This window comes from Aythya fuligula, chromosome 18 (genome assembly GCF_009819795.1).
Source record: "Aythya fuligula isolate bAytFul2 chromosome 18, bAytFul2.pri, whole genome shotgun sequence".
Classification (NCBI taxonomy): Eukaryota; Metazoa; Chordata; class Aves; order Anseriformes; family Anatidae; genus Aythya; species Aythya fuligula.
In genome coordinates this window covers 6,460,197-6,481,133 of record NC_045576.1, presented here as the reverse complement: position 1 = coordinate 6,481,133, position 20,937 = coordinate 6,460,197, and the positions used below count along the sequence as shown (strand labels likewise).

Below are 20,937 nucleotides of genomic sequence, written 5' to 3'. Positions count from 1 at the left end.
TCATAGAATCATAGAATCTCAGAATCATTCAGGAAAAGACCTGTAAGACCATCTAGCCTAACCCTTAACCTAGTACTGTTAGGAAGCATTTAGTATCAAATACATAATCCTGATTCACTTCCATCAAAGAGGCAATTCACAGTGGATGAACATAAACAGAGTGAGGGGTATTTTTTTGAAGTTACAGAAATTCTCTTTTCACTAGTAGCACTATCCACCTGTAAATGGCTGTGGAAAGCCATTTCTCTATATCCTTAGCTGCTGGGGTGAAGCAAATTTTCTCATTTTCTTAACACTTTCATTATCTTGAACTAAGGTTGTAGCTCTACAAAGATACTCTGAAGACAGACAATGAACTCTTTGCATTCACTTTCATGTGGTCTGGGACATAGTCCAATTTTACTTCAAAGTTTGTTTTGAAATAAGAATTCACTCAGAGATAAAAGAGGATCTTGTGAGGTTAATTTACTGCTGTCAAGTCATATAACAGTTCTTGTATGCTTGAACACAGACTAGTGAAAAAACATCCTGAATCATCTTAGAACTGAGGTCACCTGCTTCACAATGAGTCAACTGGAAAAGGTTCTTGCACAAGTCGGAGGACTGAGGCCTTATCTTCTATTCAACAGCTCAGCGCTCAAGTGTTAACACGCTGAGACTGGAAGCACATCCTGCTTGCAAAGTTTCCGTGAACTGCAGTTCCCTGTAATTAGGCAAGTCATTCTAATTGGCTTGATCTGTTCCAATACCAACAATGATAATAACCACTGAACAAAGCAGTATGTATTCTGCATCTAAACAAAAACTTTATCACAAAGAAAACATGATAAAACTGTGATATAAATTCATCTGCCTCTTCCTTAAGCTCAAATCCTTATATTCAAATCCTACAATTCAATACACATGAGCTTTAGCTTTCTGATCTGGTAATGCACACGAGTCAGCAAGCACATGCATTTGTAAAGTTATCACCATTGATACTCTTCAGCAAATTTAGCAAAACTAATTACTACCCCCCACACAGAGAGTTCAATGGCATGAGGATAATAAAACTACTATTAGAAAGACTGCTGAAACCTATCCTTGTCATTGCAGAACTTCAAAGTCATTATTTTTTAAGAACTAAAAAGCTTCCAATTTTACACATTAATAAAAAGATCTGTAAAATAAATTTGGATGAAAAAAATAATAGGACTGATTCTAGATAATAAAGATTTATTCTACAACTCTAACACTATACTCACAAGTAAAGCAGCTATTAGAAACCTGTTGGCCTAATGTCTATCCAGTAATTTAGGCAATTTTGAGGCTAAGTTATAATTCACTGAACATTTTGACCTGGGCAAGCAGATGCCCCTAGACAGTTTTGGTTGCATCATGACCAGAAACTATTTTTGCCTTTATTACTTGCTTGTGGGTGGGCAGAAGTATGTGATACATTCCAGATTATTCTGAAATAATTCTAACCCATATTTTGCATACACATGGAAAAAAGCCATATATACAATTTTTGAAACTGTAACTGCAATACTAAACGTATCTTTGCCTTTTTTTCCATATTTCACAAATACGTGACAAGATAAATCTGCCCTTTAACCAAGTCAAGAACAAGTCTTTTTTAATGCACAAGATAGAGCTGTACATTCTCGTCGCTATAATGCGTCCCTAAGAAGACCATACAAACCCAATGACTGGAAAGGAGAAGTGGGGGATTCTGAAAGAGCAAGCGAGTAAGTTGCTGCCCCACTGGAATGAGCTGGAAAAAACGGTTTCCTGATCTGAGGCCCTACCATAAGATCTGGGCTAACGGGCCAATTTAAAATCATGTCATCTTTGCTTGCTGTTGAAATTACAGAAATTGAGGTTAGAGATACTAACTAACCACACTCTGGAATATGTTGGAAAGAGAACCCTTCTACAGTCATTTTGACAATCGTTATTAATTTACAGCAATGCACAGATATTTCTTCCCAGCTGGGAATAACCACTGTTATCGGAGCAAGACCTACAGATCTCAGACTAGTCCTTTAAAATTTACCTATTGGGTATCGTTAATACATACAGTCTTTGTATCTTTGCCTTATCGTGACTAGTCCACTGCAGTCCAGAGGTCACAAGTAAGGTATTAGAAATCAGAACCTTTTAAATCAACTTTTGTCATTGATTGTTTTATTACTACAGAGAACTGAATGTCATAACAATTTCTGCTGGCTCTAAATCTACCAGCATTAGTTACCTGGCCACCAAAACGCCCTCAGAGCTGTCAGATTGTAGGACACACAGAAGCCAACAGGAAATAAAGGCACAAAGCATTCTCAACAAGTAGGTCCAGAATCTCCCTACATATACAATCTCCCTACATGTGTAGGGAACACAGTTTTATTTCTGAACTACGAGAGTCCTATTATTAACTGAACCAATTTTTTGCCTGCTTTATGGGGAGTACAAGTAATCAAACTGCCTTTCTTGCCAGCACTACTCAAAGGTAGGAAAACCAAACATGTTATTGTGGTGATAACCAGTGGCTCATTTACTCTGCATACCTAAGATAAGTTTCAGTGTTAAATTAAAACAAACCATACATGGCAGGATCTTCATGTTTGTTTAAGTACTGCCTGATAATGAACACCACCTTGGTTTTTCTCCCAAACTAAATAAAGTGCATAATAATTGTCCTTTGTTAAATACCTGGCTGCTTAAGTGCAGTGATAAAACCTTTCTTCCTGACAAAGGCCTCTAACAGCACTTCAGGTGACCTCCAGAACTTCTCCAAGCACATGAACCATACAACACATGGTTCATTGTCTGATACTCAGGTTGAAATGGCACCTGCAAGAACAATGCCTACAGTGCAAGCAACTTTCCATTGGGTAATCCTATGTAACACTACACACCTGTTGTTGACAGACAGAGCACACAGAAAAGCTGTTTATACAGTAATATTAATACTGAATTCTGCGCTGCTAAATCCACCAAGGGATTTAACACAGCAACATGGTATGGACTTTCATGGGCTATTAATTTCCAACAATTTTCCATTGTTTGGGGTTCTCACGCACTGGGTGACCACCAAAAATTGACTTTTGCAAAAATACTTTAAAACCCTCCAATTACAAATTCATCCTCCAATTTACATGTACAGGCCCTTGTTCCATATACATTTAACTAAGTTAACTCATGAAGCATCTTGTAATAATGAAAACTATCACTATTATTTTATTTTTCTTTGAACCGTGTGTGCTGTTCTATTACATAGAAATAAACTAATGGACAATAAGTGCTTTGCAAAAAGCAGCTGAACAAACCTTATGTTGGTAACACACAGAACACAACACAGTGACAGAGGGGTAAAAAAAAAAAAAAAAAGGTCCTATAAAACTAGATTATCCAGTCTGGCAGTTCTACTGTACAAACAGTAGTTTTGCAACATTTTTTTTTAAAACAAGGGAAGTTCCTTGAGCAACACACTTTGACCAAGTTCCTTCTCTTTACCAAAGTCCCTTCATTTCTTCCTTAAACTTTTGCCCTTACTAAGTCTGCCTGCAGAAAAAAATTCTAGTTATGACATCCTTCAAGGATAGGACAAAGTAGTGTATATTCATGTCAGTTTAAGGACAAGCTAAAAAGAGTGAAAGCTCCTCTCAAAGCTGCAATAGCCTTTATAACAACAATAAAGGAGGAGGCTGATAACCTTTTCTTTATTCAAGCCTGCTCAGGCAAAGTAGAGGTCTAAATTTAAAGTAGAGTCACAGAGGGGGGAAAATGTAATCACACCCAGTAACCAAGATCCTTTGAGAAAGTACTTGCTCACCTCTTTTTGACTCAAGAGGAGCTACAAAAGCACTCCTTAATGAAATTAACTTTTTGTCTGGCAGAGTTGCATTCAAATAGGAATGTTCAAAGAAATAAGAGTGACTGATTACTAATGCAGACATCAGATACACACAATTCATTTCCCACCACTTCAGCTCACCTACTAAACTGGCATTAGTCTTTTAAAATAGAGGACAGAATGATGCAATCATTATGACTCCTTTCCATTTGACCTGCTCTCTCATTTAGTTCCAGACATGATGAGAAAGTGCTGCTATCACTTCCACTATATGCAAGCAAATTCCCACTAAAAAACCCTGCATTAAATATTGAATTTGTCATGAAGATAGAAAGAGCTATCTCTGATAGGTAATTGAAATTACAAAATCACCTCCAGTCGCTCAGCAATGTTAAACTTCTGTACACAACTGCAGTTCTTTTATTTAGAAACCTGTCTTGTTCCTAGATGTCTACTATAGACAAAAAGACCTGAGGTTTGCACAATATCCGTGGCACCAGTGAATGTAGGATATACCAGAGATAAAATCATGCTTCCACAAACCCTTTGCCAACAGTTCCACAAGCTGACACTCCCATTTGACATCAATTCTGTTCTAAGCATTCTTACATTGCACTCATTCCCATATAACATGATACCTATTTAGATAATTATTCCACTGCAGCTAAAACATTTGGGGAAAAAAAAATCTGGAAAAAGATCTGCAAGTGAAAAAATTAAGATGAACGTGATGCCAGAAACACTAGCTTAACTCAGAGTCTAGAACAAGAGCAAAATTAAGAAGAAAAATATTTACCAGGCTCTACAACAGTCTGAATAACCAATTATTGTTAGAGCATCAGGACATCTGCTCACCTTCTTTTAAAGTCCATTTGATTGCTCCTGTCCGCTTGCTGACGGCATGCAAACTTCCATCAAGAGTTGAAACAAACAGCAGTGTTTCTGGCACAGTTACTGAGCTGGTGTTCTGGAAAAGAAAAATCCATACACTGAATGTCATTATTTACTACAGACTTACTTTTAACTGCCAAACAGTAAATTGTCTAGAATACCAGCCTTCTTTTTAATCACGTAGACCAGACAATCTTGTCCCTCTGAATTCAGTGACTTTTTTTTTTTTTTAACTTTTTTTTTTTTTTTTCTGGAGTTGCTAACTATGCTAAAGTTTATCTCTACGGGAACTTAATGTGGATAACCTATCTGTGACTCAACCTCCTTCAATTTTATATCAAAGTCTCCTTGTGACTAGACTTTGGAGAAGTCTGAGACAGGGCTAACTTAGGAAAAAAGCCGACACAAAGACCATGCAAGAAGATAGCTGGGGCAAGGAACTTCAAAGCAGCTCAGAGAATGTAAATGGTGATGTCAAAACCGTGCTACTTCCAAGTTAACAGAGCATACTTTTTCCAAGGTTTAGTCCCCAAAAGACAAAAAGACATTGGCTGGGTAAAAGGTGGATAAACAACAGTGAGAGGTGATCGATATTCATGGGGCTGACTATTGCCGTGACAAGCTGGAGCTGCAAGCATGTGGGCTGTGTCTGAGCAAGGACTAAACAAGTAGGATAGAAGCAGCTCAAAGGCTTGAGAAGATTCAAACTGTTAGGGCTCTTAATTGTGTTACTGTACCCTACGTCTCCAACTACTGCATTTCTGGGGTAGGTAGTCCTACCCCAATGGTGCAAGTCCATGTATATTAACACATCCACAGCTCCTGGAAAGCAGTCCACTGCAGGATTCAGACCTCAGCTTGACATCTTAACCATTCTGCCACTGGGAACACGTCACTCCATGTTTACACATCCAGGTACAGTACTGTTTGGTGCCTGCTCTTCTTTCTACAACACAAGCAGCTCTTGAGCCTGGCTATCGCATGTAATTTTATTAAAAGGGCATCAAACAAACTTTGACTCAAAACTATGTAGCTATTGCTGGATGGATAAGGCTAAGTCCAAGGTGTTTCCGTGTGCAAAGCAGAAAAAAACATGTTAATTTAATGTTTATTTTTCTCTTCGTGACTAAAGATTATCTCATACACCCTAAGATTAACCCATTTCCATTTACCAAGTCTCAAATTATTGCTCAAATAACTTGCCATTTGTTCACTGCATCTGCAGTGCTCATCTGCGTGCCACCTGCCATGTTTAGAAAGTTTCACTGTTAAATATAATTCTTAACCTACCACAGTCGGTGAAATGAAAGTGTGCATTTGACATAATCAGTACTGTCTTAAATGACTTACATTTTTAAAAATAATTACCAGTCATGCTAGAATTATTGCAAAGCAAAATAGAAAATTGTCAAATTATGCACAGGTACAGGTGTAACCATTTCTTTAGAAAACTATACGTGCTCGGTACAACTAAACTAAAGCACTAGACTCTTTCACGTAGAAAATGACACTAAAGGAATAATATAATAAAGTAACAACTAGCCAACTTGCAGGTAGCAACTACAAATATTATACACACTTCTTCCCAGCCATAAGGAAAACAGCTGGAGCAGACAATTATAAAAACACAGTGCAGAAAAAAATTAAGTACAAAACAACAATATAGAAACCATAGATCAGAACTAAATGTTGGAGGTCTAGAAAAAAAAAGGAAATGCACCTTACTATATAATTTTGATTATTTGACACAGTTAAATTATGCAGGCTAACATTTATATGGAAGATGTCTTCATTTAACTAAAATATTTACAGCTGCATGCAGAATCAAACTTTGCAATATTTGTTCAAACAGGGACACAAGATAGCAATTCCTCTCCTGCTGACCTATAAAGCATACAGCTCAAGATGTTACTAGTGAGGACTGAACTTGGAGGTATCTTTTCAGCCTAATGACCTGATTTGTACATAGCAGCAAAGAGAAGCTTAAGATGTTAAAAGACATCTCAATTCAACAGAGTACCATCAGCAGAACAACTATTAGGAAATCCTCCCTATCTTAGACCATTTTCCCCATGGCGCTACTTCTACTCTCCAATAATCTATACTGCTTATGATTTTATTTTCAGTCTTTCAAAATTCTTCTTTCAGCATTACTGCTGCAATGCAACTTAATTCTCATTTCTTTCTCTGGCTCTCAGAGCCTGTCATTCGTAAATTAAGGACGCTCAGTTCCACCATAATCACCCTAGCCTTCTGGTTTACTTTAATATCCAATGAACAATTGGGATTAACAGAACAGGGAATTATCTATTTATTTTTCTTACCCATGAAATCAAACTCTCCTTTCCTCCACCCAGGTAATGGTGGGGTAACACCCTATGGGTGACATTACACAAACCAGAGCTAACCTCACGCTCAAAAACATCCTGATATGCATAGCTACATACTATCCTAAAAACGTTTGTGCTGCCACTCTTAATCATTCTGATTTCAAGCAATGAATGAAGAACAAAAATTTCAAAATTTACTTATAACAGTGTTGTGATGAAAACAAGAAGCAATGGACTGCGGTCAAAACCCATTTGAAATCAACCTTTGTGCAGTAAAACTTTGCTCTCATATATTAATTTTCACCTGAAGATCTCAACACATTTTACCAAAACAAATAAATGATGCTAGCTAAGCGATTCATGATAGATAAGGAATTTCTTCATCCTATCCACAAAAATATTGAAAAACTAGATTACTTTTACACTAGCGTATTTAATGCTTAATGCACACACACACGGATATTTCCAGGCTTTTGTTTTAGATAAGATGTAACAGATTTAATTACTTCAATTGACTGAGATACTTTGTAGTAAATGAAATAACTTGACAGCAGTTGTATAAAGCTGTTTGAAGGACTCTGGGCTTACAAAATAGAAACAAAACAAAACCAAAAACAGGAACCAAAGACACTAAATGAATATTCCAACTCTAAATTAACAACTAATTGCACAAACAAATTGTACCCATCAGGTTAACTGCATTTAATTAACCACCATCCGCAACTGCCAGATGTTGCCCAGCGTCAGCCAGAAGGTAGCTGTTTGAAGTGCTTACTACCTATCTGCGTGAGTTCAAAGAGGACGTCACGGTGAGCTACAGAATTGTGAAAAAAATCTCATAAATAATTTTTACTCAGACATTTGACGAACACGTTTCAGCTTTCTCATTCCAAACAGAAGCGTATTTTCACTGCAGAGGTACTTGCAAAAAGCCCTGTTACAGAGATTTTCATTCTTCCACCAGATTCATAGAAGACAGCAGAAAACATTTTGAGACAATTTTTCTGCGAAGTGCAACATGCTCTACTGCATCCATCCTGTATGGTATATGCCACAGGGAACATAAGAAATACCTGTTCCTTTGTGAAGACCACTCTACCCTAAACCTGTTCTGTTAGCAGACACACTGAGTTTAAATGATGAGGACAATACTGTCCGTTTGCTCTTCTATCAAAAAAAGATACAAAAGCACTTCACTAAAACATCCCTTACCCAAAGTGATTATTTTAGTTAACACACAGAGTGAAACTGCACCTAGAGGGAAACACAGTGAGTTGTGCAAGAACAGACAACTGTTGAAGTCCAGAAATGAACATTACCGAAGGTGCTTAAAACTGCAGGTGGGAATTTGACACTTGGAATGGAATGACTAGTGTTACAGTTGAGTTGTAAATAAAACATAACATAAAGCAAATCCACCGCTTCCACAGGGTTATACACAGACTAAGAGTGTTTTTCTAGGCTATGTTTTACTCTACACAAGTTTTTCTTATCTTACAGAATCGGTATATTCTCCACAAAGCATTTTCACTTCCTGTCTTCTTCTGAGAATTGAATAAAGCCTATATTATCTTCACAAAAAAAAAAAAAAAAAGGCAAAAAAAAGCTCCTGTAGAATAAAGACCATAATGATTACAGGATTACAGTTAGATATCAAAAATCATTCATTCATATATGTAGCATATGTAACATGACATGCTGTAGCTCTGTAGATTTAATATTTGAGCATCTGAATAGCTATTTTTTGTGGCACTGAGGCTACACAAAGGATGGAACTGAATGTGAGCTCTGACACTCTCATCATACATCACTAAACAATACTGTCTTCCAGATTACTGATATTTTAAAAGCCTGCTAGTACTTGGAATTGGGTGGGAAGGTCTCAACATGCAAGGAGTTCCCCCGCATTTTGCAGACGCAGCAGAACGCAAACTTGTGCCCTCCAGATCACTGACAGACCAAATGACACAGAAAGAAGATGAAAGCTGAAGAACCGATCCTCACAAGTTTCCGCAGAAAACAAGATGAACACCTGAATGTTGCTCCCAGACAGAATGCCCTAGAAAGTCCTCAGGTACGACTAAGATAATGAAATTACAATAGCTTGTGCCTGCCATCGCTTTCTGGCCAACAGAGCGCTGCTCTCCCTGCCTGGGATGGTGAGTGCCGATGGCAGTCACAAGCACCCAGGGCAGAGAAGGGAACAGTATTCTGAGAGTCACCAATAGGTCCAGCGTGACAGAGAAACCACCTTCTTTTCAGGGGCTCACTGCCCCAGGACTTTCCGTGGGAGCACAGTCCCCACGAGAGCACACATTCCGCTGACGGAGGGGCTGCCACGCAGTGCACCTTGCTGCACCACCACCTGCACAGCATCGCTGCTCCTGCTGCTACTTCTCTGCACTCCAACCGCCTTTGTCTTAATGCCACTTTCTTCTGATGCTTTCCTTCATTTAACCCACAAGTCTGTGCTAAGGTTTTACTGCTTTTGAAGGCCTTTCTTACATTTAGCGATCAAAGTCTCATTGATGTGGTCATTGCAAGCCCGTGTGTCAAAGATAACTGCTTTGGATAAAAGACTGAAGACAGGGCAAGCGTCTTCATGTTGTTAGTTCTTCCTTTAACTCTCACGTTCCATTTCATACACATTAAATCCACAAAATACCGTATATTCAAAATCCTCCATTCAGTCCCAGTTTTCAAAGCATATATCACACAGTTGAGATTAATCGGCCAGGTAACACACTATACTACTGAATTTTACAACCTAAATATAAAAAAAAAAGATGAGTCGATAGACTTTGCAACACTATATTGATGATTATTTTGACAAATATCTACAGTAGTCACCTGGGGAAACGGCTAGGGAGTTTGTGTAATAGTATGGAAACAAAGGTTTATTCACTCAAATGACATAAAACAATAGGCATAAAAAAGAACAGATAAATATCTGTATTTCATTCAGATTTGGGAATAAAAAAAAAAAATCTCTTGATTTTATTAGTGAGTTTTATCAGAGTGCTGTGAATGGACTTTATTTTTAATTAATTGATTGATTAATTGATTAAAGTCTGGAATTAGCACCATTATGAAAAGCTATGATAATTATAAAAATCTGTATGTACAAAGCCAAGCCTGTTTTCATTTTTGCCTGCAGGATTTAAGAGCGTTCTCCACTGGGGGAAAAAAAATCTCAGTCCTGAGACAGACACTATATAAATACTGGTGTGCATGGACATTGTCCTCCCTGCAGAGAAGGGGTCTAAACTTCTGTGATGCAATGCAAATTCTTGAGATTATTTTCCATTGCAGTTTTATTCTGAAGAAATATAATTTAACACAGGAGGAATCTGGCAGGACATGAGTCAACTGAGCAGAAAGAACTAAATTTAGTGAACAGAGAAAATGAGATGGAAGGAAAACCTGTTTTGGCTCTTCTTTTATTTTATCTGAAACTGTAGTAGCGTCTGTCGTAACAACAGCCCTCCTTGGAATTCCGCGAGAGCTTCTGCTGCTTTGACAATCTGTAGTCATAAAAATTTTCCACCCCAAGAGTGATGTTAAGTGAAGGATTTACAGTATTTTGAGGTTATGTTGGCACTGTTTTAGAATGATTTTTTTAATAAATTCAAACCACATTTTTAATACCTCTCAAGGTCTCATTGAATTAAACTTTGACAGATGTTCTAAAGCACTGACTGCTAAAAATCTGCAACAGCCTAAATTTTGGGAATGAACAGAAAAGCATTTATAAGTGCCAGCTAACATTAGCATCTTCCTCTCGCTCCAAACCCACCACATCTTCAGAAAAAATCATGTTTTTGAAATCTAACTAACACAATGACTCAAAACAATTTTGAATGACCCACAGAGCCAAGGGGAGGGCAGCGAAAGCTGCAGAACAAGTTGGGGTGTGTTTGTGTCTGTCTGTGGCACAGTTCAGTGTCAAAGATTGTATCTTCCTTCACCGCAACATTCAGATGGTTTAAGGTTAGCACAGCAGTGCCCTATTTTGTTTTATTGTGCGGGAAGAAAACAGATCCCCATGGGAATAATTTCTTCCATTAATTTATCTTCTTAAAAACAGTTCTTTTGAAATGCAGGTCACTACATATGCACAAATCCCGCTGAAGCCTGTGGAAACAGCAGACAGAAAGAAAACCAGGCCATTTAGTTCCTTGAGGTTATCATTCTGTAACCTAGAAATATGTTGCACTCTGGGGGTGATACCACAAGACATTCTTCAAGTACAAATAAAGAGGAAAACACTTCATATTGATAGTGGGTATATGACGGTCCATTACTACCTCTGAGAACTGCCACCAGGTTCACAGAAACACCTTAGTGCTCACTAGTGAACAAAGCCCAGTGCCGTGTGCTATCAGGTAATATTTTTTTCTTTTCTGAGTCTTAAACAAGAACACATTCGCACCAAACTTAATTTGTAAGGTCTGACAGAAAATTAAGGATGGATGACTTGCTACCTATAATTTAAATTCTCCTAGCTTCTTTAGAAATGCCTGGATTACCCAACAAAAGAGCTAACAAGATATATTTTCTCTCAAGAAAAAAAAAAAAAAAAAAAAAAAAAAAAAAAAACATTCCTCAATCCATAATTGCTTTAACATGTATCAGGCTATGCATTTGCATTTCACTAAGGAACTATTAAGAAACCTCTAGCACTAATAGCACCAGACACTTTCTTCTCCGTAAGGAAAGGCCAAGAGCAGAATTTATGCTACTGGAACCACAGCTGGTAAACCCGTAAGGAGGCAAAGCAAAATCTTTCCAAAGCTTGGCGCACCCTGCAAGCAATTGGCATGTTCACCCCAGCCTGCCTAAGAACCAGCAGCCCGGTTCTGACAGCTATCCTCTAATAACATCACCAAGCTACAGGCTAGGACCCACCAGGGATAACAAAACCATGCCATGAAGAAACTGCACAATTCAGTAAGCTGCTGGGGAAGGTTTTTCATTATAAGTAGTAATGAAGTCAGTATAAGAAAGAAAGCTGCCAAAAAATAAACTGTCTTCTTTACAAAGGGAAATCAAATCTACGGATCTTTTCATCTTAAACTAGATTCCAAGATGTGTTTCTTAGCAATTTCTCACCAGCCCAGGTCCTCCTTACCAGGCCCATTTGTATTACGTCTCCAACTGTCCTCTGACATGATCGAGCCCTGCGTGGTGCTCTACACTGTGAGCTCCCAGCTAAGGATTCAGATCGAGATCTCTCTGTAAAAGCAAAACTTAGCTCCATTTTCACAAGACCGCCAGCAAGCAAAGAGGGTAGAAGTGAGTTATAAAAACATGAATTTCTGTCACTCCAGAACAGAGCTGTCTATGATAATTTTAGGTGTGCAAGGTGAGTCTGTATTCCTCAAAAAAACAAACCCTAATATACTAATGATTTTATGGGGCAACCAAGGAGATTGGCAACTCAAATAAAACACATGAATATTAATTAACACAGCTCTTCAAGATGTCCATGTTAAAGTCTTCTGCTGTTTCGCATAGGTCTTCATGCCTTTCAGTTAACTGGCTAAACACCTTATGCTGAGCTAAAGAGTGCATTACAAGAAATGACAGCTGAGTAAGGCTGGGTTTTTCCCATGTCCGGAGCAGCCCACGGTGCTGCCCGTATGTGCCGTGCAACCCAGCACTGACACCGGTCCCACTGGCTGCAGGAGGGAGCAGCCTGACGGTCTAAATGTCAGTTTCATCCCAGAGAACTTCCTATTTTTCAATTGCACCGATTCCATGTTAGGAGAGCAACAGGCAAAATTTGGGATGTCTAGCTGCAACACTACCATGAGGAAACAGCAAACTTTTCTGTTGTAATTATCCCATGGCTCACAAAAATCAGAGAGTTGTAAATCAGTACTGTATAATGTTTATAGTGGCACCTTATTTACTGATGGCTCTACTGCATTTCTCATTGCTGTATTTGAGATGTCATCCTTTTATAATGTGTTCCCATATATTGCTAGAGCAATTACAAGAGCCATACATTGTTTTACTTTAATAATACAGAACGGGATTTTGTCTTATAAGGAAAAGATGGGAAAGAAATCCCTTTAGTGAATATGTAAGTTATAGGAAAACAGTCTTAAAGTCACGATATAAAGTAAGAAAGATTACATTTAGCAAAAATAAACAGCAGCAAACCATCATCAATACTCGTAAAAGAAACTTATATCAAACACATTCTGCACAGATCTTTAGATAATCCCATATTTTTCATGTTACCACAATAACAAGAATTGTATGCCAGTCTTTTTCATGGGTATTTACTACTCAAGTGATGTTACTAGTTTTTAATAAGCCTTTCCAGTTAAATGGGTTGATTTAACTAAGTTCAAAGAACTGAAAACTAGCTATGAAAAGGGACTGAAGGGCAGAACAGATTTCAGTTTGGAAGTCCAGGTGAGGACAACAGCTGGCAGCACAAGAAGACTAGGGTAAAAGCTGAGAAAAGAAGCCAAGAGAGGGAGAACCCTGAATCAAACAACAGACTGAGCGAGATAAAATGGGAGGGCAGGGAGACCAAGAGGAAAGCCAGAGAATGGGAGTGCTGAATTCTGCTGGGGCCCAAACCTAGGTTTTTGTGACTCTGCAAGTAAAAATCATACAGAAATTTGTATTAATTTGTCGATTCATAGATCAGATTTGTAAAACTATTTCAAACTACTTCTTAGTATTCTTACTGAGTACTATTTTTAAAACTTTGTGTATGGCAAATCAATGTTTTTCTTGCAAAATCTGAACCCAAAATCTATCAGGGCCATGAAGAGATCTCAGTAGAATTTTATAGTCCAGACTATGACAAAGAAAAAGTAATGCAAATGAAAAGTTCCTCCTCTTCTCTGAGGAACTACAGTTTTATTCCTACCTAGAACTCAAAATCACCTCAGATACAAAATAATCATAAATGGTAGAAAGATGCTCCTAGTCTGAACTGCCAATATTGTAATCTAGAACCATGAGCACTCTCTACTAATGACTTCAATGTACTTTTTGTTGATAGGCTTTTTGTTTCCTTCAGTTTCCTAATCAAATAACAGAACTAAATACGTTACATAGCTTCATTACTAAACGTGTTTACTTTTAAAGAAGGGGAGTGGAGCTCCTATATCCTAGATGAAAAACAAAGCCTCCAGCTTTGCTTAACCAGAACGATAACCCCATATATTACAGCAGTGTTTTCGGGTAACAATAAGCAATCCATCAAAGCACACAGCCTAAAACTTTCCTCTGCTACATTCACATTCAGGTATAATAGAAACAGCAAATGCCAGCTGGCCTTTTCCATTGTCCCCCAGTCCTGAGAATTTACAAAGAACACCTTTCAAGATTGAATATTTGAATACGATCTCAGTTCATACATGACAGATAGCACAGAATTTAAGGCACACTGATTAAAATGCTTATCTCAGTACAAATGATCTATTCAGAACTCCATTTGCTTTGGACCAGCTTCACTATTGCTCCTGCTTTTGTCACTCCCCGCAATACCTTATGACCAAACTGGTTATTTCTTAAGAGGTTTTATAGTGCAGTGACTTGTACACCCTGTCTTTCACCTTTGAATGTAGGTAGAACTGTAGCCTCTTTTGGATATCAACCAACCATTTATAAATTTAACACATATTGCCATCTTTGTTCTGGAAGCAGAATGATCAGTGTCCCAGGATGGGATTCAGCAGCCTTCCCCAGGCATGCAGCTAATCATTTGTATTTGAACACCAGCATATATAGAGGTATACATATTTTTTTAATTTTTTTTTCAGAAAGAAAAATAGGCCCTCTCCTTATGAGATAACAGCATAAGAGTCCAGCAGATAAATGATAGTGAACAGAGTCTCCTTCTCTGCATATACATAAAATCTGCCTAGACGTGTGCGATAGGTGACCCTGCTGGAGCAGGGGGGTAGGACCAGATGATCTTCAGGGGTCCCTGCTACCCTCAACCCTTCTGTGATTCTTTGATACAGCAACAGAGCAAAGGGACAGACTGAATATCCAGCGTCTCACCAGTTCCACTATACACCTACACAGTTTTAGCTTGCAAAAGTTTCCTCATTCTACTTTTATCAACAACTTTACGGGAAATTACCTCTATTTTTATATCCCAGGGACGATTATATTCGCGGCCCGGAGCCCAACCTAAGCACCCCGGTTACAGCGGCAGCCAGTCCCCAGCTGCCCGGGGCCGATCCCCTGCAGCCCGTCCGCCCCCGCAACCCCCAGCCGGGCATTAACGGCACCGGCTCCGCAAACACCGGCGCTGCCGGGGGCGGTGGGCACGTACCCACGGCCAACTTTCGGCACAGCCCCGCCACCCTCGGGGGCCGCTCCCCCACCCTGCTGGGGGCCCGGCCTGCCGGCGGCGAGGCCTCCCGCGGCCCGGGGGTGCCGCGACACCGGGACTGAGCCGTGCCCACCCTCTCCGCGCTCGGGGCCCGGCGGGGAGATCGAGCCCCGGCCTCGCCTCGCTTACCCCGGGCCTGGGCAGGAGCGGCGCCAGCAGCGCTCCCAGGCTGACGAGGACGAGGAGGTGGCGGCGGCGGAGCGGCTCCATGGCTGCCACCCGCGGGGGCTCCGGGCCGCCCGGCGGCTCCCCCCGCACCGCACCGCGCCGCCTCCTGCCGGCCTCCCCGGCGCTCCCCGCACGGCGGGGCGGAGCCGCCCGGCCCCGGGCCCCGACGTCAGGCCCGGCCCCGCGGCTTGGCGTGCTCCCAGCTCGGCCCTGCCGCCGGCCAGCGAAGAGCCAGGGGAAAAGCGCCCGCCTGCCCCCCTCGGCACTACGGGGTGCTAAGTGCGGGGAGGAGGCAGGCTCGCCCCCACCTCGGGTAATTGCCCCCTTGGTTTTAGCATTTTTGGAGCTATATCAAGAGCTATGACAAATTTATTTTGCATCGCTCTTGATAAAGTCACGTTGAGCCTGTTATGCCCGCTAATGCCTTAAATAAATGCAAAATCAACGTGCCCCTCTGAGCCATTAACGAGGTCCAAGTTCCTCTGCACAGATAAACAAACGCCGAATCAAATGGAAGAGGCTCGGAAAAGAAAAAAGAGTAAATGTACACCGCTTGGCACAGATCTAGCTTTCAGGCGTCTATTTATATAACAAAGCCACTTTGTCCTTGTTACGCGCTGTTTGCTTTTTAATACTGATATCATTAGCGGAGCTGCAGAGCACACCGCGTCCTCAGTGTGCAATATGTACCCAAAAGATCGGCCCTGGCAGCTCCCTCCTTCCATAAGCATGCCTTTGACTGTAAGGAGACACAATTACGATCTAACACACAAATCTGAATACATAAAACCATCCTGGAGCTATGGAAATGCCACCTCTGGCACCGACGGGTTCCTTCAGGGCGCTTCGAGCACTCGGTGTGAGCACGGAGTGCAGCCACGCGCTGCTGGGCCCCGCTGCCCCCTCCCCAAATTGCAGCGCTGCCCGGCCAGTTTAGCCATTTTTACCTCTTCACACGGGATTTTATTGGCTTTAAGCTGCGTTTCGTGTCGTGGTACATTAAAAAAGGGCTGTTTTTTCCCTCAGCACTGCTCCCCGCCGGGCGCCTCTCCTCAGGAGCTGAGGAACCGCCGCCCAGGCCCGAGCGGGGACCGGACGCTGGCACTTTGAAGCGCTATTTCTTAACAATACCGAAGGGTTACGGCAGAGCGCTGCAGAGCCGTGTAAATTAAACAGTACCGTTCTCCCTCAGCGGCACCAAAAGGCGGGCGGAGCCCCCTCAAAACCTCCCCTCACGCCTCCGCCGCCATCTTGGCCCGGCCGGTCCCTCCCCGCCGCCCCGCGCTGCGCCTCCTACTGGGCGAGGCGAGGCGGGGCGCGGAGCGGCTCCGCTCTATAAAGGGCAGCGCCGCGGAGGGCTGGGCCTTTCTGTCAGCGAGGCGGTGTGGGGTGAGTGTGGCTCGTGGTCAGCGAGGGGACGGTGCGTGGGTGGGGTGTCGGGCTGCGGTGATGTCTCTTAACGCGTGTTAGACTGCTGATAACCGTGAAGTAAACCTACAGCTGAGCGCCCGGGCTGCCGCGCACCCCGCGGGGCGGCTGCTACACGCGGTGTCCCTGACCTCCGCTCTTCGTTCTGTGTCTTTCTGCAGGGCCGTGCGGCGACCGGTCGAGCAAAGCTGCGGGGAGCGGCCGGGCGAATAAAACTGCGTGTGCTCCACCACCGTGTCTGTCTGGTTCTTGTCCGCGTCCGTCCTTTTCCCCGCACCGCCTTTGAGCCGGCGGGGCGCCCTGCCCGCGGCGCCGCCGGCCAAGCAGCGGTGCCAGAGCGAGCCCCTTGTTGATAACTGGTGCTGCTCGGCGCGGCCCGGGCAGCGCTTTTAAATGCAAGGTACAGGGCGAGGGCGCGCGGCCGCACAAAATGGCGGCGCGGCCTGAGGGGAGGGAGCGGGAGCGGGAACCGCCCAGCGCTGCCCTCAAAGGGGAGCTGGGTTCTCAGGTTCTAGAACCGTGTTCTGTACGACATAAGGCCTTCCAGAGTCCTGCACATCTCCTTAGGGAAGATGCAAGGGTTCACTTGATAGATTAAAAAACAAAAACAACAAAAAAACTACTAAGCAGCAAGAGTCCTAGCCGTCCTTGAAATAAACCCTCTGGGTGAAGTGGAACGATAAAACCAGAGAAATGCACCCATCTGTATGCTAACACTGAGCCTTTGGAGCCCTCTTTAAGAAAAAAATGCAAACTTAAATCTAGTGATACAAACCGCAGCTAATCCTAGGGCGTCTTTTTTTTTTTGGTTTGTTTTTTTTTAATAGCTGTGATCTTGACATCCTGCAGGTAACTGAGAATGGAGTAGTGCAAAACCATGACTGTACATAAAAACAGTGCGTCTATACCCACCCACCCTGACAAGAGCATTGGGATAAAGAGTAGTTGCACTGGAACTACTTAAGCTCAGAAAAATTTTTAAACCTATTACTGAAGGTACTCCTAGTAATCATTTCAGAATTTTCAACACAACATAAAATTTTTAAAGCATGTTTTTAAAGTATATGCTTCACATAAGTACTAACAGTTGAAGTGAATGGCTGGCTCAGCAGAAAATACAGTATAGGGGAGTCGGACTGTTAAGGCGCATTGAATTTCTTCTTCAGTTGTATGAAACTTTTAAATAAGAGAATAAATGGTCTGAATTGTTTAACCCTAAAATCATCATATGCTATCCCATATGACTAAAAAATCTGAAAGTACTTGTATCACACTTGTCATTTACCAACTTGCTCTTCTAATTGCATTTTTGAAGCAACTTGCAGAAGGTGGCTAAACACTGTAGACATAAGTTTTAATTGAATAATTGTTTGACATGAGATAGATTTATTTAATAAAACAAAGCAAGCAGATTGTAGTTACCCACAGTTTATGAAGTGCAATATGACAATCTTGTGTAATAATCTAAATCTGTTTACACATTAGTGCATCTAGTCCTTTGACTTTAGTTATTGCACATAAAAATTAAATCATATAAAAGACCTGCGTACAAGACATGCAGACTTCATGAAAGGCAAATAATGCCTACATAATCAGAGCAAAACCCAGAATATACACAGCCTGGAATGGTCAAGGAGGAGTTCAGGTAACAAATATACTAATATTTCAATTAAAGGTAACCAAAATAGGTGTTCAAATATAGAATTAATTTTAAATATATTAAATGCTAGTTTTCTTTTACGTTTCAGGCAAGGTGCTGTTTAAAAAACCTTCAATATAATAGCTTCATTTAGAGATGGTAAATCATCAAGTTACACGTGGAAATTTTGATTTACATCAAATGTGACAACACAACGTACAAAAAAGTTCTTAAAAAATTACTTCTAAAAAAAAGCAAATTATGTTATAAAAGGAGAGCCAAAACTCACCTTCTTTGTAAACTAAAATGTTTTCTGACATCCATGAACTGTTGGCAACACTGAGTATCAGAAAAATATTACATGTGTTAAGTAGTGGATATGTAGTGTTCAAATATTGAATTTACTGCATACATTTACTCATGAATCATCAGATAGAAATCAAAGGCAGTTTCCCATCCCCCCTTAGTTTTGGCCATTAATTAGCACAAACAGTCTTTAATTATATCATGATCAGCTTGAATAACTGCAATACTTGAATTCCTATTTCACAAAGTCAAAAAAAATGCACAGGGGTCAAAATCTTTCCATTACAGCTGCTTTCACAAACACCTGGCAATTTGATGCCTGGAGCTGCACAGCTGTAATGTGAGAATTTGGTCCCATGCTCTTTGCATGTAAACACAGTGCAATGGAAAGAGTCACAGCAACAAACTCTCCTATAAGAAAAAAAACTTAGTGTGTTTCCTTGTAGCAAGAGGCTCTATACACAGTAGGGTAACTAAGTACTTCTGGTAATGTGCAGTATTAGACATTTTGTGTGTGTGTGCTCATGTCTTTATAAACATTCAGAATTAATCATGAACCAAGGTGATTGTACCTCACTATAAGGCGGCTTGCTATAGTTTGGTCTCATGGCTTTACCAACTTTTTTTCTCATCATTTACAAAAGACAGTCCTACCTTCACTGATAGTTGTGTGTGTGTGTTTTATGGCTAGTTGCTTCCCCAAAAAAAGCACAAGTTCTATATGAAAAAAGTAATATGTATATACCACATTGAATCACAATATTACCTATACATCCAATTTACATTCTTTTATCCTGAAAGCATTTTATATTTCGATTGCTTGACACAAGCTATTGACTGCAGAAGTGAAAGAACATAAAACAGTTCATTCTACACCTCCAACTGCCTGAGAAAGAAAAATATTCTTCCAGTTTTTTATAAATTCCTTATTTAGGACTTTTTCAATTTGGCACGCAGTTCCTTTGCTGCCAAACAACCTTTCAATGCTTTAATGCATACTAACATAGCATGAAAACAAGCTAACAAAAGCTGTGTCAACAAGCTCCTTCCTTGATCTGTTATAGTTAGGTTCTCCCTCCCTCCCCCAAAGAACAGGTCATTTTAGCCTCTGAGTTAAAATCCTGATGGTAGCCAGTACAAAAATAAATCAATTGCTTAACGGAATGACACTTCGTGTAGCTGAAGTACACAGGAACAATAACCAGGCAAATGAGCACAAAGGTATGGTTCTAGGCAGTCCTTGGGAGGGGGGAAAAAAAGTGGCACAAATTGAGGATGAGAACTACAGCACAGTTTATAAAACCATGAGAATAACGTCTATAATACTGTAAACTGCAAGAGTCTTCACATGTTATGGTTGATCAGGGGCCTCCGTGATCAGATCTTTAGTAGGGTATGTAGAGGAGCGGGGATCCATGGCTGAGTGCATTAAAGGAATATAAACATCATCCATGTTTGGCATGACAAAGATTTTCTGTGGAAAAGAGGCAATTAAATCAAGTTACATTTCATATGCCACTTGAAAACTTGTTTTTCTTTTAGTTTAAAAAAAAAAATTCCAGATACATACTTTCCTCAAGTTCAGTGTTGTTTGAGTCAATGCCCATATTAGAGCCCTACAGCGTCTACTAACTGCAGCGGTTTAGTTGTGTTACAGTTGCAGACGAAGCTCAGAAATACTAAGATCTCTGCACTTCCCGTTAAATAAGAGTAGCATGACAGGAAACATACCCACTCCACTGCTTTTTCAGCTCTCATACATCAAATTATTTCTAATTAAAAAAACAGCTTTGATTTCACGTCAACTGTATAGGAATGAAGCTGGTAAGTTAACTGTTTTTATGCCCTAAAAGTACTTGCAAATTCAGAGGTTTCTTGTTTTGTTTTTACAGGTGGCATCACAATCACTCGTTTTATTTTATTTTAAAGGAATTTGTACAGGGAGACCTTAGTGCTTCATACGTTCTTAATT

At 40.7% G+C, this 20,937-nt stretch overlaps 2 protein-coding genes and 2 non-coding genes across 6 annotated transcripts in view; 2 read left to right on the top strand and 2 right to left on the bottom strand.

The window, feature by feature from the left end:
* Window positions 1-15,667, bottom strand: part of ERN1 (endoplasmic reticulum to nucleus signaling 1) — a 36,307-nt gene extending 20,640 nt beyond the window's left edge. For both annotated transcript variants that reach the window (XM_032199668.1, XM_032199669.1), the window contains exons 1-2: window positions 15,554-15,667; window positions 4,688-4,799 (exon numbers count right to left, since the gene is read on the bottom strand). In XM_032199668.1, the coding sequence (XP_032055559.1) occupies window positions 4,688-4,799; window positions 15,554-15,634 (193 nt within the window). In that variant the 5' untranslated portion in view covers window positions 15,635-15,667. The remainder of the gene's footprint in view (window positions 1-4,687; window positions 4,800-15,553) is intronic.
* Window positions 15,668-17,035: 1,368 nt separating this feature from the next.
* LOC116496741 lies at window positions 17,036-17,098 on the top strand. The gene has a single exon (XR_004254040.1). It is a non-coding gene; the product is annotated as a small nucleolar RNA SNORD104 (small nucleolar RNA).
* Window positions 17,099-17,293: 195 nt separating this feature from the next.
* On the top strand, window positions 17,294-17,428 carry LOC116496743. Its single transcript, XR_004254042.1, has one exon. It is a non-coding gene; the product is annotated as a small nucleolar RNA SNORA76 (small nucleolar RNA).
* A 932-nt stretch (window positions 17,429-18,360) lies between these two features.
* TEX2 (testis expressed 2) overlaps window positions 18,361-20,937 on the bottom strand; it is a 49,140-nt gene continuing 46,563 nt past the window's right edge. For both annotated transcript variants that reach the window (XM_032199492.1, XM_032199493.1), the window contains exon 12: window positions 18,361-20,439. In XM_032199492.1, the coding sequence (XP_032055383.1) occupies window positions 20,317-20,439 (123 nt within the window). In that variant the 3' untranslated portion in view covers window positions 18,361-20,316. The remainder of the gene's footprint in view (window positions 20,440-20,937) is intronic.